At 42.3% G+C, this 22,562-nt stretch overlaps 3 protein-coding genes across 5 annotated transcripts in view; 1 reads left to right on the top strand and 2 right to left on the bottom strand.

Moving 5' to 3' along the window:
• mmp24 (matrix metallopeptidase 24) overlaps nucleotides 1–22,562 on the bottom strand; it is a gene marked incomplete at both ends in the record, with an annotated part of 367,122 nt that overhangs the window by 220,849 nt on the left and 123,711 nt on the right. The gene's annotated exons all lie outside the window — the stretch shown is intronic.
• oser1 (oxidative stress responsive serine-rich 1) lies at nucleotides 1,026–9,711 on the top strand. The gene is made up of 4 exons (XM_080548326.1): nucleotides 1,026–1,534; nucleotides 4,261–4,370; nucleotides 6,414–6,530; nucleotides 8,566–9,711. Exons 2-4 carry the CDS (start codon nucleotides 4,294–4,296, stop codon nucleotides 9,347–9,349), a joined length of 978 nt encoding a protein of 325 aa, XP_080404452.1. The 5' UTR covers nucleotides 1,026–1,534; nucleotides 4,261–4,293; the 3' UTR covers nucleotides 9,350–9,711.
• LOC308173572 (solute carrier family 2, facilitated glucose transporter member 11-like) lies at nucleotides 13,155–21,088 on the bottom strand (the record flags this gene model as incomplete). Its single annotated transcript, XM_080548598.1, has 12 exons — nucleotides 13,155–13,352; nucleotides 14,054–14,181; nucleotides 15,095–15,170; nucleotides 15,393–15,494; nucleotides 15,793–15,903; nucleotides 16,126–16,313; nucleotides 16,728–16,876; nucleotides 17,457–17,586; nucleotides 18,339–18,463; nucleotides 18,564–18,724; nucleotides 18,941–19,039; nucleotides 20,936–21,088. The coding sequence occupies 12 exons, from the start codon at nucleotides 21,086–21,088 to the stop codon at nucleotides 13,155–13,157; spliced, it is 1,620 nt and encodes a 539-aa protein (XP_080404724.1).

The raw sequence follows: 22,562 nt of genomic DNA, 5'->3' as shown, positions 1-22,562 counted from the left end.
TGTATGTCACATGATCACGCAGAGAGAGATATAGCTAGTTACCTAGGTTATGTAAACAGTCAGTTAGGGAACAACAGCAAAGCCTGCTGTTATTGTGTCTGTGCCAGAGAGTCCCTCAACCTACTAACCTGCCCTCTGTGACACAAATGGTTGTATCTTGTATTGCTTGCTGAGAAGTTCACTAAAGTCCAAGAAAACTGAGAATCCCTTGTCGTGTGAAGTAATGTCTACCCACACACATCCAGACACACATTAGTCAGGTGCTAAGACCTTTGCAAGTGACATTAGGAAAAGGCTGCGTACACAAGTGTTAACCATAACTGGTTGAGTACTGCCACCTTGTGGTGTTTTGACAGACTGTACTCCCGTCAGATTCAATAAATACAAAGAGACAACTCCATGAACGAGAACAAGACAAGTGGAACAAACAACTCAACAAAATTAAAGGGACAACTAAATAATACTGCTTGTGTGCATCGAAAAATTGGTATGCAATAAAAAAAACAAGTTAAATATAAAGTAATAGAGGTATCCATTAGAATAATTCATAGATGCTACCCAAATAAAGTAAACTTGGCACGGTTCAATAGATAGAACATGTTGCTCCTTTTGTGGGTCTCTTCAGATGAGAGACACATCTTTTGGGGGGATGTCCATCATACACATCTATCTTCTGGACTGATGTAAGTATATAGAATATAGTGTGAAATATAAATATATATAATATAGAGAATTATAGTAGAATATAGTAGAAAAACAAAAAAACACTTTAGATTGAATATGACTTGAGTAAGTTGAGTATGACTGACAATGACTGACAATACCTGTACTGTAGCAATGACAAATAAAGTCCATTCCATTCCAATGACACTATCTGAACTCAATGACTTCATCACATGGTTACGACAACATGCGATGACACACGTCACAGAAATCACGTACGTTCTACGTGATTACGTCACTACGTCACCTCCAGAGCGCGTTTGTTGCAGAGTCACTGCGCTGGTTCGTATGTAAACAAGAGCTTCTCAAACCAAAAGAAAAGTCTAGAACAAGAACAAGCTATTTTACAATACCCGCAGTTTTCAACTAAATCGTTGTTTGTAAATGTGACTCGATGTTGGTCATTGTAACGTAATTACAGTCAGTTGTACGCCGTCTAAAACAAGATTGTGGAGCGTATTTGTCGCGGAGACAATCGATGGTGGAGAGACTCGGGCAGAGCTAACCTAGGCTACTCAACATAGCCTTCATCCAGGGGGGTATTCCATCAAATACGCTAAGACAAAGTCTCGCGAGAGTTCCTAAAAATATACAGGCATATTCCGATAAGTCTCGCGAGAGTTATCAAAAAATAAGCCAGAATTTTCCTTTAGCGACGTTGATGGAATACCACCCAGCTCGCTAGATAGCTTGTTTACCTCCATTAGCTTAGCTTAAGAGCCCGTTTCTGCAACACCCGAGGCCCGTTTTGTCGCAGTGCGTTTGGCCAAGCCTGTCTTCACTCTGGACTGCGGACCAGAGAGCCTGAGCCGTGAGTAATCCCGCTTCACTGTCTAGATAGATGTATGCATTAACCAAGTCATGACACTAGGATGTTAGAAGAGTATCTTAGCTGGCTAGTACTTCTCCGTGTTGTTGGTGTGACTGACTGAGTGATATATTGGCCAGCTAGCTATCTATCTTTAGCCTTACAAGTCAGCTAAGGGTAGCTACTTTAGCTTGCTATATACCCCAGCCTGTAGCCCCGTCACCTTCGGCCAGCTAGAAGTTTTTTTAATTATTATTTATTATTTATATTATTTTATTCTTATTCGGAACTTGCCACGTTCCAAATCTACTAGTCTTAAAGCGCCCAATCTAGTCTTCAGCCAGTCACGACAACAATGCTAAAGTGTGGAGTTGCTGTCAGCGACATATCAGCGACATATCAGTGACATATCAGTGACATATCAGTGACATATCAGCGACATATCAGCGACATATCAGTGACATATCAGTGACATATCAGTGACATATCAGGGACATATCAGTGACATATGAGAGACATATCAGCGACATATCAGCGTCATATCAGCAGCTTCTAGGGGTAGTGGTGGTCTAGTGGATAGTGAGTTGGACTTGTGATCGGAAGGTTGTGAGTTCAAATCCCGCCTGAAACCACACCACTACTAGTGTGCCCTTGATTAAGGCACTTAGCCCTCAGTTACTCCAGGGGGAATGTCCCTGTAATTCGTAATTGTAAATCGCTTTGGATTAAAAGCGTCTGCTAAATGGCAAAATTATAAAATTATTCTATATCGAGAAAAAGTGTGAACAGGACTGGTCTGCCCCAGACTGCCCCCCCAGCACTTCAGAGTAACGCAGGGCAAACTAGTCAAGGCAAGGAAACACCTGCCCTGGTTGAGCTCACTCTGATGCGTTTGTCCTGCGGGCAGTCTGGAGTCAAACCCGGAGTAGAACAAATTCAGCTGTGGTGGGTGAGTCGAGAAGGCTGTCCAAACCCGTGTCAGTACTAGTAGACATGGAGTTGGATAATCCAGCTACTGCTACACAGTCCTTAGACATATATCATTGTGCACCAGGGCCGGCATTGGCATGGGGCCTGGCCCACCCCTATAGTACCTCCTTGCCCGTCCAAAATAAATGGTTGAATTAAATTATTTTTGAAAATGTTAGTAAAGCAGAGATGGAAATAGTTTAACAACAGCACACACTCGAAACAAACAGCTGTGATTGGTCAGTTTTTTTCTTCTTCATGAAAATAAAAAATAATAGTTATTCAATTATTAATGACACAATCAATTAATTGTGGAGGCCAATATCGAAACGTTTTAAGTGTCTAAAATCGTTCAATTCTGGCTTTACTGGTAAAGGTATACAGTGAGTGTCAGGTTGCTTCCATCTTTAACATTTCAAAGACGGTGGTTCATAAGAAAAAAAAACGACTCCACTGACAGAGATGACCGCCAACTCATTCGAATGTCACTCAACTACCGTAGGATGACATCAAGTGATCTACAAAAACAATGGCAATCGGCAGCTGAAGGGTGAAGTGCACGGTTAGGACAGTTCAATATAGGTTCCTAGGGGCAGGGCTGAAGTCGTGCAAAGCTAGAAAGACCTTCATCACTGAGAACCAAAGAAGAGCCAGGCTGAGGTTTGCAAAAGACCATAGGGATTGGACTGTAGAGGACTGGAGTAAGGACATCTACTCTGATGAGTCCAATTTTCAGCTTTGCCCAACACCTGGGTGTCTAATGGTTAGACGAAGATCTGGAGAGTCGCACCCACTGTGGAATTTGGTGGAGGATCGGTGATGATCTGGGGATGCTTCAGCAAGGCTGGAATTGGGCAGATTTGTGTTTGTGAAGGGCGCATGAATCAAGCCACGTACAAGGTTGTCCTGGAAGAAAACTCGCTTCCTTGTGCTCTGACAATATTCCCCAACTCTGCGGATTGGTTTTTCCTGCAGGACAATACTCCGTGCCACACAGTCAGGTCAATCAAGGACCACCAGATCAAGACCCTGTCATGGTCAGCCCAATCTCCAGACCTGAACCCCATTGAAAACAAGAACATGTGATCAAGAGGAAGATGGATGGTCACAAGCTGCTTGATTTTTTTTGCGCCAGGAGTGGCGCATGGAAGCTGTGATTGAAAATCAGGGTTATTCAACCAAATATTGATTTCTGATATTTTTATTTGGAATTTAGTCAGTAGTTTAAAGAATAATATATATAAATGCTTTGTTTGCTGGTGTTTCTATTTTCTCTTTCTGTTAAAGGCAAAGGTACTCGTCGATTCCTACAGCGCTTTCATTAAAACACTAATTTTTTGCACCTTCGGAAGAGCCACTACAATTTCATTGTATAGGCAACTGTACAACGACAATAAAGTCTATTCTATTCTATTCTATTCTCCCCCTTAAACTAAAATGAAATAATAATAATATAAAAACGATGTAGGTATAGATCTTTAAAAAAAAAAAAAAAAAAAACAGGACTAAACTGCAACAAAACTGAAGTACAAACGACATTTTAAAATAGTATAGAAGTAAAAACTAAGGGACGAGACAAATCTATAATAACCGTTGATTGGAACCATTAGCCTACCCTAGGAACATATAGGAAAGCACATGCTCTATGTTGACAGTCATTGACCTGTGTTTTCTTATGTTATTGATAGTCATGTGACCTGTGTTTTCTTATGTTATTGACAGTCATGTGACCTGTGTTTTCTCATGTTGTTTGTCTTCAGCTGGGTGGCTGGTCTCTGCACCCTCCTCCCACCATGGAGGCAGGAGGAAAACACTGCGAAGAAGACACGCTGCAGACGGCCTTCAAGAAGCTCCGGGTGGACGCTGAGAGGTCAGTTTCATTTCAATGATGTATTACTCATTTGTTTTGTGTCGTTCATGTTGAACAATTAACTCTTTGACTGCCAGCCATGTTCAGAGCGGAGAGCTCCACACTGCCAGACTTTTGGGGCATTTTCGCTGAACTTTGAAGACCCACCAAATATTGACTTTTCGGACTACATAAACATTGAACATATCTACCAAAACTTTAGACTCTCTTCTTTCATCAGAAAAAGAAAGTTTGTTTCTAGCCTCTTTGAGTGTTTAGAAATCGGCCGTAGAACATAGGGTGGTTTCAGCAAAAACACCTGATTTTGACCAATAAACAGAGAAAACGAGCTTTTTCTGCAGAACTTTTTTTTTTTTTCTGCACTTTTTCTGTATCATCCGACTCTGAACTGTTTGAAGAGTCGCGCGATGGCCGCAATGCTCCGCGCCGCAATGCTCCGCGCCGCGTTTGGCACATACCCTGATCCGTTTCGCCATTACTACAACCCACAGCAAGCCACTTCCTTCTCCAGGCTTTTATCAAACTACTGCCCCCATCTGGGACCGAAATACATTACACCCAAGTCTGAAATTCACTCGCTAGGTGTAGAACATGACAATAACGCGATCCCCGCGGAAAAAAAAAAATAATCTATAAGACGCCAATTGGCGTCTTTGGCAGTCAACGTTACTATTCTATAAGACGCCAATTGGCGTCTTTGGCAGTCAATGAGTTAATAGGGATGTCCCGATCCGATCCACGGCATCGGTATCTGTCCGATATTGGTCCAGAATGCTGGATCTCAGATCGGACATAAAAAAAAAATAGGCTCCGATCTGCGCGCCCTGTCTGGTGTGTCACTCGCATGATGACAACAGTACTAGCCAGTGGACATATACACATTATACTGGGTGTAATGAGTCTGACTCTAGCTGGTGAAATCATAAGCCATTTGCCTAATAAGTAATTTTTGTTTTTACATATTCTGAAACTACAGATTGTAAGCTTTCAAATTATGCGTCATACATTGAAATCGGGAAAAAATTAAAGACAACACGAGTATTTGAATGTTGGTGCACCTCAAGAATGGGAATGCGACAGGAGAAAAGTGACTGATCAAACCACAACAACAAACGCTGCTAACGGCTAGCGGCTAACGTACATAGCTGCGAACGTCTAACTGCGTTTTTATAACATCACAACATGCTGAGAGAACATCGACACGCTAAAAACACATAACTACACATAATTAGATGAACACACTGTCCTTGCTTTTGAACACGTCCTAAAACAAAAGTATGTTTACAAGTCATTATCACTTACCGGTAGACTACGGCAAACGAGACAGTGAATCCAATCCACAAATATAGTGATCCTGTAGTGATCGTTAAACTGTTGTATATTATATCGAGTGGCTACTTTAAAACTTCAAGTTGCCTGTTATGAAAGAAACCAAAAACCAGATGTTGTTGACACAATAACTTTCACTTTTCGACCCCTTCGATTCTGCGACTGGTTTATGGTTTCACCAGTTGGTGTCACCAGGCAACACTTTAAAAAAGGGTGCTATCATTGTTTTGCCATTTGTAAGAGAAGATGAATAGAATAAAAACCTGAAGGCACTTAAACTAGAAGTCAGACAGTAACTTGCTACAATGCTGAATGCGGCTAAATTGTTTTAACTTTAAACCAGTTGGTCATTGAGTACGGCAGAGTACTGTTTTCGTTGCTTGAATAAAAGCTGGCAGTCTTTAATAGCCAACTGTTGTTGTGGACTATATACTGGGGAAGTATTTGTTATTATTCAGGGGTACAAAAATAAATACAAATATCGGATCGGTATCGCAGATACCTGAAGCCCAGGTATTGGTATCGGTATCGGTAGTGAAAAAGTGGGATCGGGACATCCCTAACAATTAAGATATCTTATGCTTGACTTTGCTGTGTACTGTTGACGATGCTGTGTACTGCGGGGAACTCACTCCTCCCTTAAAACTCTGCAGCCTGTCTCAAGGTCCTGTACTGGTCAGTGTTTTGTGATTATGAGTGTATTTGTTTCCCTAGCTTGCCTGCAGCAGTGAATGTGTGTGAGGCCCTGACTCCCAGGACTGTGAGCCGGGCATGCCCAGAGGGGAGTGGTGCGAAGCCTAAACTCAGCTGCCCTAAGGAGAACTGGCATGGGTAAGGGCCCCCTTACTATCACCATCCACTGTATCTGTGTACCACTCCTCCAATCTGTTCCTTTGTGTGTCTAGTACTCATATGGTCACAGGGATTAAAGTTCTCTGTCGCTATGACAGAGTTCCGTCAATTTGATTCAGATTTTCCCGTCAATTGGCTACCTGGTGTAATATGATTTGTAGAGGCATACAATCTATTTTGATGTCGGTATTTGGTATATAAATTATATATAATAGCCTATATAGCCTACATATAGCAGGCATGATAATCGCTCACCTTTCAGCGAAATTTGCATGGGCAAATGTTTTTGGGCCGCTACCCACACGTTTAGCTGTGTTACTCATTCCACGAATGCATGATCCTTACAAGTTGTACCTCGTTGTAAAGGTGACTAATCAGGCTTTCCAACGATATAAAATCCAATACCAATTGGTATTATTAAAGGGGAGGAAGAATCGACTGAAATAACGTTTCCAAACTTTTTTTGAGGAGTTTGTATATGTATATGTATATTGTATATATATATATACTCTCCTGATGAGGCTGAATCATTTTGATATAATTTTTTGTTCACATTGTACAACTCAACATGGGGTTCCAGTGTTTCCTCCAGGAATTTTTACAATGGTGGCGGGTAGCGATTTTTTCGCGTGCACGCGCGCTCAAAACAACGACGTAATTTCAGCCAAAACTCGAGGATGGCCCCAAAAAATAAAATGTTTTCCTGTACTTCTCCCGTGTGTCTCTTATTGTCTGTGTCTGCATGTTTTTCCAGCATGTAATTCCGTTGTCAATAAAAAAATCGTCTCCCACGACTCTTTCCGGACACATTGGAATTTTTACCGTAACCCCCGGAGAACCAAAGTTATTAAGCCGCAAAGGGTGCCTCATTTACCGCTGCTGGAGGAAAGTACCGCTTACCGCTGACAGCGGGGAGAGGAAATATTTCTACCCGGGAATTCGCTCCTTGCTGTCCACGGTGATAGGAGTGGAGGATCGACTCCATTCAAAAACTTTTCGATTCCATGGCTTGTCCTCTTTCCGGACACATTGGAATTTTTACCGTAACCCCCGGAGAACCAAAGTTATTAAGCCGCAAAGGGTGCCTCATTTACCGCTGCTGGAGGAAAGTACCGCTTACCGCTGACAGCGGGGAGAGGAAATATTTCTACCCGGGAATTCGCTCCTTGCTGTGTCCACGGTGATAGGAGTGGAGGATCGTAGTTTGTAGACTAGACGCAGCCTAGATGTATTCGACCAATCACAAAACAGTTTTGCAAGCGCGTCGCTTCGCGCTTGTGGGTGTGTCTAGCGCTGTGAAGGTCTGAAAAGCGGCTTAAATCTTTTTATTTATTTTTTTGAGAAATCTGAATGGTGGCGGAGGAAATTCCATCGTGGCGGCCCGCCACGATGAAATGCATGTAGAGGAAACACTGGGTTCTATGGTTACCAAAAGTTAACTCATCTTACTTTAAGATATGTCAAAGATAGAACTATGTTCATGACACACACACACTGTGCTTTTTGTATTATGAGAGCACTGTGTCCATGTAGCCGACAGCTGAATGTGCATAATCAGCTGAGAAACATATGCAATTTCAGATTTTTCTGACTGGCCCACTGATACACTGCCATTTATATTCCGTGTGTGACATTTTAGCAAGTGTCCATGAAGACATGATTTGTTCTAAATTAAGGTTTATCCAAAGACATAATTTAGAATTCTTTGACCAGACAAATTTTAAACAACGATGCATAGACAGTCTGCTCCTCGCTTAATTCATCCAGACTGCTATTTTTGTTAATTCAGAATGAAAATGAATTGAATTGCAATAATACAAATTGAATCAACGATGCCCCCCTGGTGGCTGTATTGCAGAGGTGAAATACAGCAAATAAAATGTGTGCTAGTTGATTGTCCACCATGAACCTTTTAAAAACTAACCTACTTTTTTCCTAGTTCTGTAAGGTATTTGCAGTCTTTGTTCTCTGCGTTTGTATGATATTTATTTACATGATTTTCTTGTTTCCACAGTAGCTGCATGAGGAAGACGTCCAGAGGAGCAGTGAGAAGCCAGAGACGCAGGAGGTCCAAGTCCCCCATCCTCCACCCTCCCAAGTTCACTTACTGCAGCTCCAGGATGTCTCCCCCTCCTGGCCACCTGAAGCACAAAAGTCTGTCCGAGGCTGAAGCCGGCAACTCCTCCCTAGGGGTCCCTGCCAAGAAGGAAATGCTGTCTTCTGGACACTCCTCCCCTGTGTTCGGCGGTGCCGGGTACGAGCCCCAAACTGCTGCTGCTGCTGCCTCTCTGGAGGGCCCCACGTCCAGTCTGGAGGGAAACCCCATGCGCCTCCTGTCTGAGGACGAGGGCGGCTCAGAGGTGGTTCCCTGTCTGGGGCCAGACTCTGGGGCTGGGGGGAGTGATGTCGGAGCTGGCGCCGCCTCTGACTTCCAGTCCCTGTCCAAGCTCCACGAGAGCAGGGCACCGTGCCCCTGTACCCGGGACGAGGAGCAGTGTCGGTGCCCAGGCCGGCAGGGCGTCGAGGTCTACTCCTTCACCGGCCTCCGCAACGTCATCTCTGAGTGCGAGAGGAACCTGGCGAGGCCCGGGGAAGCATCCCAAACCCTCCAGAGAACTCAGACCCCGAACACAGGCCCCACCTCTACGTCGTCATCAGCAGGTTCCCCGCGGTCCTGTTCCGAACAGGCTCGGGCTTATGTTGATGACATCACAATAGAGGACCTTTCTGGCTACATGGAGTACTATCTTTATATTCCCAAGAAAATGTCTCATATGGCAGAAATGATGTATACTTAGATAAGTGAATTAATAATAATGTTGTTGTTGATTTTTTTTTTGGGGGGGGGGGACAAGAATGGTTGGCATGAAGTTGTAATTCAAATATATGTTTTTACTGTTTACTTTGCAGAAACTATCCATTATGTTTTGTCCTGTACTAGAGCTAAAAGACACACTTTGAAATCTACTCCTTACTTTAGACTTATTCTTTTCCCTGTTTGTTATACAGTAGGTGATTGTTCATATTTCTGGTTTACAAATGAAGTTGCCAAAGCTCAATTGCAGAACGTGCAGGTGAGATTTGTTGCTATATGCAGCCTTGTAATGCCAAGTGTGATGTTTTTAATGGCTGTGGAGGTCTGTTTTCATTTCACTCAATAAAACCCTTTTGTTGAGAAATTGTTTTCTTAGTTATTGTCTCCCTTTGAATTATGAAGCCATACGGACCCCAGGAAGTCATGCAATTGGGAGGTCATTGTTCTTTCATGTTACATCTATTCTAATTGACATGGCATGGATCTTGTTCTCTATTTGATATAATAGTTGTAAACTCTAAGTAGCGTGGTCAAATGTTCTGGCTGCAATACCATCCCTATGGGTATGACTTGAGAGTTCTATGTCTGCTGTCAGGCAAAATAGCCATGTCTGGACTTTTTAAACTGTTCAAAATATACCAAATAATGCGAAGTAGTGTACTTTTACCTGTTGATTCATGTTATCATTACACTTGCTGCTGAAAACTGTCAGTGTTTTCTTAGAAACGAGCGTATATGCAGTTAGCATCTGTTGACAAGCATAAACGGTTGTGCTTTAAGCAGCAAGTACACCAAAAGCTTAATAGTAAACACATATTTATAACCAGCAATTTGGTGATTTATTACATGAAAAAGAACTGAAACGAAGTACAAGTCAATAGATATCTAAGAGTGGTTATTTTGATCTAAACATATGACACAGTAATAAAAATGTTCACTGCCTAATTGGGTTAGGTGTTTGAAGCCTCTCTGACCTAGTAACCTAGTAATCATTAGTAGTAATGATGTTCTTCTAGCATTGTAACTGCCAATGACCCCTGGTTTGGCATAGATTACTATTTCTCATGATTACTGATGGAGAGATGATTTACCGTACTTACTTAGACACATGTATTTGTTGTAAGTCGATTTGGATGAAATCAACATTTGGCTACATGCCAAAAAAACAAAACATTAAAAACAGTCTACAACTCTCTCCTGAGGCAGGGATTGAACCATCAATCAATCAATCTATCTATCTATCTATCTATCTATCTATCTATCTATCTAGCTATAGACTTTTGAAGACAATGAAAGTAGTAATTTTCTTAACTTGTTTATTTTCATGAATACGTTCTTTGGAACTTAAGTAAAACATAAATTCATGCTTTGTCACATTAGGTTGGACCTAATGTTTCCGAAAAGACACTTGACGGAAGTGTCTTTCGGGATTTAGTTTCCGCCTGTTGGACATTTTTAAAACACATCTAACGTAATGTTGACAGTTAAGGAGTGTTTCGAAGGGATAGTTGAGGCTATGAGGGAAAGGAGAAACAAGAGATATCAGAGAAACTCAAGCAAATACCATTATCCAACTGCACTTCGATCAGGAGAACAGAGTTACTTGTGGATGACCTAGAAAAGCAGTTAACTGATGATATCAAGAATGCACAGTGCACAGCACTGACAAAGCCCAGCTATATGTGTCTCTGTGAGAAGGCTATTTCAGCAAGGTCAAGGGGGAATTCTGTGAATACTTACTGGGCTTGACCCCACTCTGACCCCACCATGGCCACACTAGAGGAGAGGACATTTATGAAGCCATCATGATCTTCTACCACAGCTAAAGAAATTGTAACATTCAAATAAAACAAAAGAAGCTACAGTTAGGTCCGGACGTATTTGGACAGTGACACAATTTCCATAATTTTGGCTCTGTATGCCACCACAATGGATTTGAAATGAAACAATCGAAATGTAATTGAAGTGCAGACTTTCAGTTTTAATTCAAGGGGTTGAACAAAAATATTGTATGAAACGTTTAGGAATTGCAACCATTTTTATACACAGTCCCCTATTTTCAGGAGCTCAAAAGTAATTGGACAAATGAACATAATCATAAATAAAATTCATTTTTAATACTTTGTCGAGAATCCTTTGCAGGCAATGACTGCCTGAAGTCTGGAACACATGGACATCACCAAATGCTGGGTTTCCTCCTTTGTGATGCTTTGCCAGGCCTTTACTGCAGCTGTCTTCAGTTGTTGTTTGTTCGTGGGTCTTTGTGCCTTTAGTTTTGTCTTCAGCAAGTGAAATGCATGCTTGATTGGGTTGAGATCAGGTGATTGACTCTGGCCATTGCAGAATATTCCACTTATTTGCCTTAAAAAAACTTCTGGGTTGCTTACGCAGTATGTTTTGGGTCATTGTCCATCTGTATTTGAAGCACCATCCAATCAACTTTGCTGAATTTGTCTGAATCTGAGCAGACAGAATATCCCTAAACACTTCAGAATTCATCTGTCTGCTTCTGACTTCTGTCACATCATCAATAAACACTAGTGACCCAGTGCCATTGGGAGCCAGGCATGCCCATGTCATCACACTGCCTCCACGTCTTTTTACAGATGATGTGGTATGCGTCGGATCATGAGCCGTTCCAAGCCTACCCCATACTTTTTTCTTCCCATCAGTCTGGTACAGGTTGATCTTAGTTTCATCTGTCCAAAGAATGCTCTTCCAGAACAGGGCTGGCTTTTTTAAATGTTAAGTCTAATCTGGCCTTTCTATTCTTGAGGCTTATGAATGGCTTGCACCTTGTGGTGAATCCTCTGTATTTGCTTGTGTGAAGTCTTTCTTTTATGGTACACTTGGATAATGATATGCCTACCTCCTGGAGACTGTTCTTCACTTGGCTGGATGTTGTGAAGGGGTTTTTCTTTACCATGTAAAGGATCCTGAGATCATCCACCACTCTTGTCTTCCATGGACGTCCAGACCTTTTTGTGGTGCCAAGCTCACCAGTGCGTTCTTTTTTTCTCAGAATGTACCAAACAGTTAATTTGGCCACTCCTAATGTTCCCGCTATCTCTCTGATGGATGTTTTGGTTGTTTTCGCAGCCTATGGATGGCCTTTTTCACTTGCATTGAGAGCTCCATTGACTGCATGTTGTGCGTATACAGCAACAGCTTCCAAATGCAAATGCCACACTTGGAATCAACTCAGACCTTTTACCTGCTTAATTGATAAAGAAATAATGAAGGAATAGCCCACACTGGCCCATGAAACAGCTTTTGAGTCAATTGTCCAATTACTTTTGGTCCCTTGAAAAAGAGGGAGCTACATATTAAAGAGCTGTAATTCCTAAACCCTTCCTTCAATTTGGTTGTCTGTGTCCAAATATACTGTATATAGATCTAACTGTATGTGCAATAAAGTGGAAGGACACTAAAGAGCATTAAACCAGCTTATGCCACAAATGAGTTCTTCTACCTGTGCTAAATAGAATAATTTAAATAGATAAAAAAATAAAAAAAATAAAAACTTAATTAAACATTTACAATTTTAAATAAATAAATAAAATAAAGCTAATTAAAAATGTTTTTGTGTTGAATAGGCTACGTATTCCCCCCACTGTATACTATGTCTTCAGTTTTCAAATTAAATGGAGGGCCAAGTTTAGTGTCTTTTGAAATCATGATAATATACTGACCTTACTGACTAGGCACTTAAACAAATTGAACATAATATAATGCATTTGGGATTTTACATAAATAAAATATACAAAACACAAATATTCTTATTCATTTTAAAACTTTGTTGAACTTTCAACGAACTCAGCCTTTTCATGGTCAGTCCCTGTCTTCTTATAGTTAAGCTTGTGAAAGGCCTCCATGATTTCCACCATAGTCTTTCCTTTGGTTTCTGGGATGAAGTATATCAGGAATCCTCCGCTGAAGATGCAGTAAGCCACAAAGACCAGGAAACAGTATTGTCCAAGTCCAGCCTGCACACAGACACACACATATGAACAGTTACTGACTCAGTATTAGTATTGTAGCGAACAGGACTGGGAGTGTAACTCGCCCCATGCGGGAGTCGAACCCCGAATCCCGCATAACCGCCGGCCGCTCTAACCACAACACCAAGAGAGGTAACTCGCTTGGTGGAGCTGCTAACGGACCTTATACAGGTTCGTTACAGTATCATTAACTCAAGAAACATGTATTGGTGAAAGAATGACAGATACATTTTAAGTTTAACTAATTTAGTGGGGGGTAGTGGTGGCCTAGTGGATAGTGAGTTCGACTGGTGATCAGACGGTCATGAATTCAAATCCCACCTGGGAACACCACCACTAGTGTGCCCTGAGTAAGACACTTAGCCCTAAATTACTCCAGGGAGACTGTCCCTGTAATCTCTAAGTCACTTAGGATAAAAGCGTCTGCTAAATGATTAAAACAAAAAATGTAGTGCAGAGGGTGAATAAAGTCACCCGATTTGTCAACATTCTAGATTTTGTAGCCAATCAGTATTGAGAGTATTCAGAGTATTGTTGCTAAGTAAATACCATGTAAGTAAATACCATGTAAAACACTTGGCACTCTAGGTGCCGTGGTGAGTCTTCCGGAATTCTTTGGCAGTTTGGTGAGTTAATAAAGGTACAGTCAGTATGAAATGTGTGTTTGAATGGGGTCAGTATCCTACCGCTACGTATGGGAAGAACATCCCAACGACGAACAGGCCCAACCAGGTGATCGTGCCACTGATGACATAAGCGGAAGGACGCCAGGCCTGCAGGAAGAGGTCTGCAGGTAGGGCCATAGACACCCCGGCTGGAAAGTAGGTAAGTCAGTAAAGCTTGATTTATATAGCACCTTTCATACAAGAAATGCAGCTCAAAGTGCTTTACAACAGGAATAAGAACATAAAGTGAATATAAAAACATATATAAAAACATATACATGCATAGAATGAGTATAAAAGCAGGGGAAAACAGTAAAAAGAAAAGGTAAAGATCTAACTTTCCATATCCCTTTCATCTCCCTACCTTACACAGTCTTTCTGTACTTCCCACTGGCTTTCCACCAGCACCACAAACATCAGTTTTTGGAAAAGGTCTGTCTCACTCTCTGTGTATGTTCTCAGTCTCTCTGGACGTTCTCAGTCTCTGTGTACATTCTCAGTCTCTGTATACGCTCTCAGTCTCTGTGTACGTTCTCAGTCTCTGTGTACGTTCTCAGTCTCTGTGTACGTTCTCAGTCTCTGTGTACGTTCTCAGTCTCTGTATACGCTCTCAGTCTCTGTGTACGTTCTCAGTCTCTGTGTACGTTCTCAGTCTCTGTGTACGTTCTCAGTCTCTGTGTACGTTCTCAGTCTCTGTATACGTTCTCAGTCTCTGTGTACGTTCTCAGTTTCTGTGTACGTTCTCAGTCTCTGTGTACGTTCTCAGTCTCTGTGTACGTTCTCAGTCTCTGTGTACGTTCTCAGTCTCTGTGTACGTTCCCAGTCTCTGTGTACGTTCCCAGTCTCTGTGTATGTTCTCAGTCTCTGCTAGACCTTGCACCAAAAATCCAACTACTCAGTCAGTATCAACATTACAGTTTCTGACAATAGTTCCTTTACAACCAGCTCCACAGTTTACCTAAATCCCAACACAGCACATCACTCAACCCACTGCAGTGTATTTCAGACATGACACACATGAAGTGATTGGCAATTGTAGGCAGGGTTGTGTAGAGTACTCACAAATTCCGAATCCATACACACAGACGGCAGAGAAGATGATGGCAATGTTCATATATGGTACCCAAGATGGCGGGTTCTGTAGAAAGAGAGAGAGGCAGCATTACTTTGATGAAACAAAGGGTGCGTTCGTAAATACGCTCAGGAAATCTGCTCTGGTTTCAGAGCGCTCTGGTTTCAACTGAAATCAGTTCATTTCCAAACGGTCAGAGAGCACCCCGGGTGTGCTCCAACGCTCTCAGAGCGTATTTACGAACGCACCCAAAGACACAGATAAGCCATGAATGTATAGGACAATTACCTTTAAAGACAGGAAGACTGTCAGCACTGACATGACGACACCCATCGTCAGGTAGCCATATCCCATCATCTTTTTCCTGCCGGCACGCTCTATCAGAAGAGCCTGGGACACAACATTGTGTTATGTGAAAGGCAATCCGCTCATAGGGGGGGGGTGGGGGGGGTTGCTTGCGCTAAATCGATAGACATAGTGTATGGACCTACAGTAGACACAAATATGACCTATTGTTATTTTAGTAAAATAATAAAGTGAGATCCAGAGATCCGGGGCTACTCATAAAACATTTGGGGCTATAGCTCCGGACACCAAGGCCTAATGGCACCACTGGTGTGTAGGCAGCTTCACGTTAGGTTTATGTGATTTCATTTCCTATCCTACCATGATCTGAGACGATACTCACAGAGAGAGAGACAGCGATGAGCTCTGTCGCTCCAATGCCAATGGACAGGTAGTGCATCATGTCCTTGTCCACTCCAGATTGACTGAAGATGTCAAACGCGTAGAAAGAAATCTGATCGATGAAGATAGTAGAGAAATTAGGGGGTCAATGTATTAATCTTGCCAGCAACACCGTTATAATTAAGGGTTGTAACAAAAGAGTCATAAGAGAAGAGATAGTGGGTAAAATGATGAATCAGCTCTTCCGGTGTACTGTACATCAGGTACAGAATGACCTTATCAGGTAAAGGTTTTGACACTAGATTGTGTGATATGGGTAGAATAATTCACTCACAGCGTTAATGCCACAGAACTGAACCCCGGCACAAGGTAAGACCAGAGTCAGCAGCTGCCATCTCACGCAGCGAGAACAAAGCACATCTAACACGGTTTTAGACTTCTGGCCCTGGGAGCTAACTCTCTCCTTCGCCATGTCTTCAAGCTCCAGCGTCAGATCATCCTCTTGCCACAGCCACTGTAGAGCTACCACACACAGACACACACACACACACACACACACACACACAGTAACATACAGTAACATACAGTAATACATTATGTTACGGTACATGTGGGAATACGGTACATGTGGGAAAACTAGGGTTAGGGTTAGGTGCTACGTCGACTTGGTACATGCTGGCATGTCTAACCCTAACCCTAACCTTAACCCTAACCCTAACCCTAACCCTAACCTTAACCCTAACCCTAACCCTAACCCTACCCCTAACCCTAACCCTAACCTTAACCCTAGCACCCTAGCACCTAACCCTAACCCTAGTTTTCCCACATGTACCGTCTTCCCACATGTACTGTAACACATACACTCAATCTACTGTATTATTTTACCCTACCCATGAAATAATCTCTGGGTTCATAGAGTTGGCCCAATTCACACACCTTTTTTGCAGGCCTCGATGTCGCCCTTGTCTATGTAGAGGTAGCGGGGCGACTCTGGGAAGTAGAGCAGGGTCACGAACTGTATAATGGCAGGAAGGCCACCAAAGGCCAGGAGATAGGGCCACAGGGCGTCTGTACCCATCAGCTCCCTGCACAGGAGAGAGAGAGAGAGAGAGAGAGAGAGAGAGAGAGAGAGGTGAATGACTTAATTCATATCACCACCATCCCATCTTTAATAGGTAGTATACTTTTTGTCAGCCCCTGTCAAACGGCTCTTTGTCGTTGGTAAATGGCAAATGGTAAATGGACTGCACTTATATAGCGTCTTTTTTTGCTGCTCCAAAGCGCTTTACAATGGCCTCTCATTCACCCATTCACACACCAATGGCGGCAAGCTGCCATGCAGAACGTTGTTCTGTGTACATCATGTCATTCATCGATCTTGAGTGATTAGTCAGACGAGCTCTTCAACATTGTGTATTGAGTTAGTTAGATCTGGAAGGCGGAAGGCTGGAAGGTTGAACAATGTAGAACGTGTGTTTGGTGTGTGAAAGCCCTGGAGGCTTTCTTCTTCCTTTTTAATAAGTGAGAGAGTTGTGGTTTTACACTGTATTGTGCAGTATGCGTTGGCTAGTTAACATGTAAGAAAATACTGAAAGTAGAAACCTGTCCTTTACAACTCTGGGTGATTTGTGTACGACTGATGTAGTACACGTCAAAGGCACTGACCTGAGGCCAAGTATTTGACCCATGACTTTCCCAAAGCCAGTGAAGATGGAGCACGTGAGGGTTATGAACCCTCTCAGTTTCTTTGGAGAGCTCTCGCCCAGGTACATTAGGTGGACACTCAATCCAAGGCCTGAAAATATCAATATAAAATAGAGGTAGACAGTAGGAGATGTTACACACAAGAGTACCACAAAGACTACAGGCATAATGTACACATGCAGTCTACTTGTACACTTAGTCTGGGCTTGAGTTGAGGAGGTACATATGTATGCCAGTACCCCATGTTAAAATAAGGGGGAAGAAGATCATACCTGTTGTTAGATGCACGCTCCTTTATGTCAAGATGCGATTGAGCAAGAGGAGGGGGGGGGGGGGGGCGATAGACACCTCAGATTTGCTGAAACTTTCTATATAATAATAATATATGCCATTTAGCTAACGGTTTTATCGAAAGCGACTTATATTGCAGTGAATGCATACATTTTCAGTATATATGGTCCCAGCAGGTGTTCAGTGGGCAAAAAGTTTGAGCAAGGCATTTGAAGGCACTGCACATATTTGTAAATAATAGATTACATACATTATATAATAATAATAATAATAATAATACATTTTATTTATAAAAGCACTTTACATATAAAATCTCAGAGTGCTACAACACAGTAAGATAAAGCAAAAAACATTCAATTAAAAAGCAAAAAAAAGGCTCTATTAAAAAGGTGGGTTTTTAGGCCTCGTTTAAAAGCATCCACAGACTGTGGTGCCCTTAGGTGGTGCCCTTAATTGGCATATCAGGAATGAAAAAAATCACTAGAATTGACCCTTTAGTTTAGCTTAACCAATTTAAAACGCTGGGGTAAAAAAAGAACCACACACACATACCGACGTTATATCCGTAGAGAATTCTGCCCAGCAGGATCATCTCGAAGGACTTAGACGTGCGACTACACACCATCATCAGAGCGGCCACGACGGCCACCACGTTGTTGAACAACAGGGCTTTCTTCCTGCGAAATCAAACAGCGGGTTTGCAAAATGCTGTCAAACAGAGGGTGACGTAAGGGGAAAAGAGAAAAGTACGGTGTGTGTTAGTGTGCATCATATCACCGTCCGTGGACGACAGGGAGGCTCCCACTGTGGATAGCGCCCGCCCACGCCCCAAGGCTGAACACAGCTACTATGAAGGACCATATTAACATGTCGGTAGAAGAATCCAGTGGAACCTTGTACCTCCCCAGCCATGTCTGGTTCACAAAGCTCTGGATGTGCTACAGACAGGGACAGGGATTTGTTTAGTACACTCTGGGTTTTTCCTCCCAAAAACACTTGAAATCATGTTAACTTGTAATCATGCTATAAATACAATTGTATACGGCTCCTAACATAGAAACATACCCAATGCAATTCCCATCATTTCACTTCTCACTCCTTTTTCTTTCTGACGTGTAATACAACATCTCACAGTTGGAGTTGATCGTTCGTACCTCTGCTGGAGAAGTCATGATGGAGACTTGTAATCCATATTGAAACGATCCCCCGATTCCCAGTACCAACGTCAACAGGTAAAGTCTCCGGTACTGCACCTGGAATTTAAACCGACATCTTTATGCTTAATGTACACTAGAATAGCCATGAGGGGTAATTTTACCCCTGTGGGTAAAGACAATGTGTATATCTTTGCACTCGATCAAATTTTAGGACCCTCCTTTCCATGACCTTTCCTAGATATGTGCGTTCTACCACCCAGTATCCTTACATTTTCAAAATCACATCAGGATAAGCTAATATAAAGCTATTTTTGACGTTTTTCTGTGTAGGAAGCAGGTTAATTTACAAGCGGCCAACTAGTGGTCATTCTGTGTAAATAGCAGCTTAGTATTTGACTCCCGGGGCGGCTCTTTTAGTAGGTAAAAAAGGCACGGCTGTTCTAGTGTTAATCTACTTGTCAGGCACCGATCAAATCAAGAGCAGTGGAAGTAAAATAAATTGAAAACCTATGTATCCAGCATTTGTTTGCCATGTAGTAAGGAGTAAGCTACTGTAATTTTTCCCAAAGAAAATGTACACACAGCAATGTTATTTATTCATTAATACATGTAAATACCTAATGTCACTAGTATTTCTTTGCTCACTACCTCAGGTCTCCCCACTTTGCTCCACCTCAACATGTCGCAATGATTTTTAGAGCGTTTCAGTCGTGCCGCTTTCTGTCATATGAACTGGTCAGTGACTGACTGTCGGTCGTGTATTGGATGAAGTAATGTTCTACTTTTTCAAATAAGTTCACACTATTTTCTATTGTGTTAATTTTGGCAGGCTTTTTAAACCTGTTTTAAACCTGGTTTAAATCAAGTCTGTTGCACCAGTAATTTGGATTAGCAATTATATTTAAACCACCCTTGGAGAAGGTTTATGTTTCAGGTTCAGTTTTAATGACAACATGGCTGCATATCTTCGCTGGATGGGAATAAAGGTAAGAGTTTCTCAATGGTATAGCTTTACAAAATACTGTTTACTGTCATATACCCCAATGGGAAGCTCACAGCTGTCCATAGTTCGGCAATCAGCCCGAATTTCCCCTCCCACACAGGTTCATCACATTATTATACCTTTGACAATTCTGCAGACTGTGGACTTGTGAACTCCAAAAAGATACTTGTATAATGGGATGTAACAATAAACTTAATTAAGATAATTAAGATATTAATTAAGATATTTTAAGACATTTTACATTCACTACTTGACCGCTATGATTCTGAATATAACAGCATATAACAGGCGGTTCAGGACCATGTTCGCAAGGACAAACAGACTGAAGCTCAGCTTCTTCTACCCCAGGGCCATTCAGGCCCTGAACACAGCAAAGACCTAGGTTCTAGGCCCTGGACAATCTAGACAAATTGATGGCAGCTACTAGATTGAAATCAAGTGTAATACTGAAACACAACTGTGAACATTTCAAACCTGCAAACTGCGACACTTTAAATGAATGTGCAATAACACTATGTGCAATATGACAACCCTAGGGTACATAAGGTTCAGAGAATAGGAAATGTTAGAATAGGTATAGCATAGCATAGAGTACAGCACAGTGTTTTATTTGTACAGTATAGTATAGTGGATAGTGTATATAGCCTTTATTTATGTAAACCAGCTCTTTTCCCTTCTTGTTTTTAGTATTTTTTTCCTAGCACCAGGGGAGCCCCCCCTCCCAAATTTCGTTGTTTGGTACCTGTACTATATCAATGACAATAAAGACCATTCATTCATTCATTCATATTTCACATTGGTTGAAATGAATATATACTGTATATTCATACTTGCATAACATTCTTCTCCAGTACCAATTAGCCTACTTTAAGTAAGCTAACTGGTAGTGGAGAAGAAGATCATGACTGGCTCAGCACAGTAACATTGATTCCCAGTACCACACTAGGACATTCACACATTGAGTCTGATGGTGAGTGATGTGACCTTACCAGATCTTGCAGTAAGCCATTCTTTTCTGCCTTGGCTTCCTGGATACTGAGTGGATCAGGACCAGAGCCAATAGCGGACTGGCCATCTGGACAATTCCTGGTGGTCCGGTCGATCTGTGGGCTGTGGGGTGGATCTTTGGGGTGCAGGGCCATGCCAAAATGAGCGACGTACCCCGGTCGGCTGAAATGTCCAGGGCCGTCTCGTTGTCCCAGTCCGTTCCTGAGCACAGCAATGGACAAGTGGCGTCACCTGCAGCTGCAGGAGATAGTAGAGTAAGAGAGTAAGTAACTTATTTACTTACTTACTTACCCTCTGGATCATTCTATATTCATTAGAGCATTCATATGTCACCTCCCTGTGATCAGAACGGCCATGCCCCCTTTTCGGCGATATCAATCACAGAAACGTGCAGGTGACAAACTAGAAAAACGTGTCGAGAAGATGCTGTTTCACGTCAAAGAGTGAATGACAGTAAAAGAAGAGATCTGTGGCTTCAGGCCATCCGCAGGAGAGGCCCGAGGACCACCGGCGCATAGCAAGCAAGCAAGGGCAAAAAACCTGTACACCGTGTATCCAAGAAATATTCCCTGCATATTATCAGCGTACATACTGTACATAAATGATTTAAAGTTATTTCTGCATCGTTCTGCATCCAGCATGGGGCACAGGTCCTGGTACAGGTCCTGGCACTGGTACAGCCTGGTACTTCGGTACTCTTTCCTGTCAACAAAAGATCTCAAGCGCAGTTATGATGCAACACCCAACAACAATGACAGCAATACAACCTGGTGATGGTCAGGGTACAGCCTAGTGACAAACGCATACATGAGTTTTTCAGTGTCTGCCTGGGAGAGAAAAGATTGTACCTTAGTAATGTTTCTTAAATGATAGAAGGATGTTTTTATAGTATTATTAATATGGGTTTCAAATTTTCTTAATATGGGTTTTCGAAATTAAGATCTGAGTCAATTATGACACCTAGATTTCTGGCCTGGCACTTAGTGTTACGTGTTTAAATGTGTAGATAATTTCTCTCTCCCAGCCTTCTCACCGATGATCAATAACTCTGGAGATACTCTGGATCAGTATATATTCATTAGAGCATTCATATGTCACCTCCCTGTCATCAGAATGGCCATGCCCCCTTTTCGGTGATATCGATAACAGAAACGTGCAGGTGACAAACTGGAAAAACCTGTCTAAAAGATGCTGCATTGTATTTTTCACGTCAAAGAGTGAATGACAATAAAATAAGCGATCTGTGGCTTCAGGCCATCCGCAGAGAGGATGAAAATGGTAAACTGTGGGACCCCTCCAGTCAACACGTGTAGGCCTCTGGCAAACACTTCATCACATGTTAGGTAAGTATGTTAAAGTTAACAGTTATAATGTCAGGATAGGACACCTCAGGCCGTTGGGTCGGTTGTTTTACGGAGGTAACCACAACACAAACACCACTCTCTCCACCTCTCAGCAGCCTCACCCTCACAGAGCATGAAGTGAGACGCGTGCTGAAGGCGGTGGACCCCAGAAAAGCCTCAGGGCCGGATGGCGTCCTGGGACGGGTGCTGAGGGACTGCGCCGACCAGCTGGCCGGGGTTTTCACCAACATCTTCAACCAGTCCC

Source organism: Nansenia antarctica, assembly GCF_963989245.1.
Source record: "Nansenia antarctica genome assembly, chromosome: 18".
NCBI lineage: Eukaryota > Metazoa > Chordata > Actinopteri > Argentiniformes > Microstomatidae > Nansenia > Nansenia antarctica.
This window is presented reverse-complemented; position numbering and strand designations above follow the sequence as displayed.

Excerpts from the sequence above, each read along its gene's own strand:
- oser1 (XM_080548326.1), top strand. The coding sequence starts at position 4,294 with ATGGAGGCAGGAGGAAAACACTGCGAAGAAGACACGCTGCAGACGGCC. Across the intron at positions 4,371-6,413 it reads CTCCGGGTGGACGCTGAGAG|CTTGCCTGCAGCAGTGAATG; the intron begins GTCAGTTTCATT and ends TTGTTTCCCTAG. Across the intron at positions 6,531-8,565 it reads CCTAAGGAGAACTGGCATGG|TAGCTGCATGAGGAAGACGT; the intron begins GTAAGGGCCCCC and ends TTGTTTCCACAG.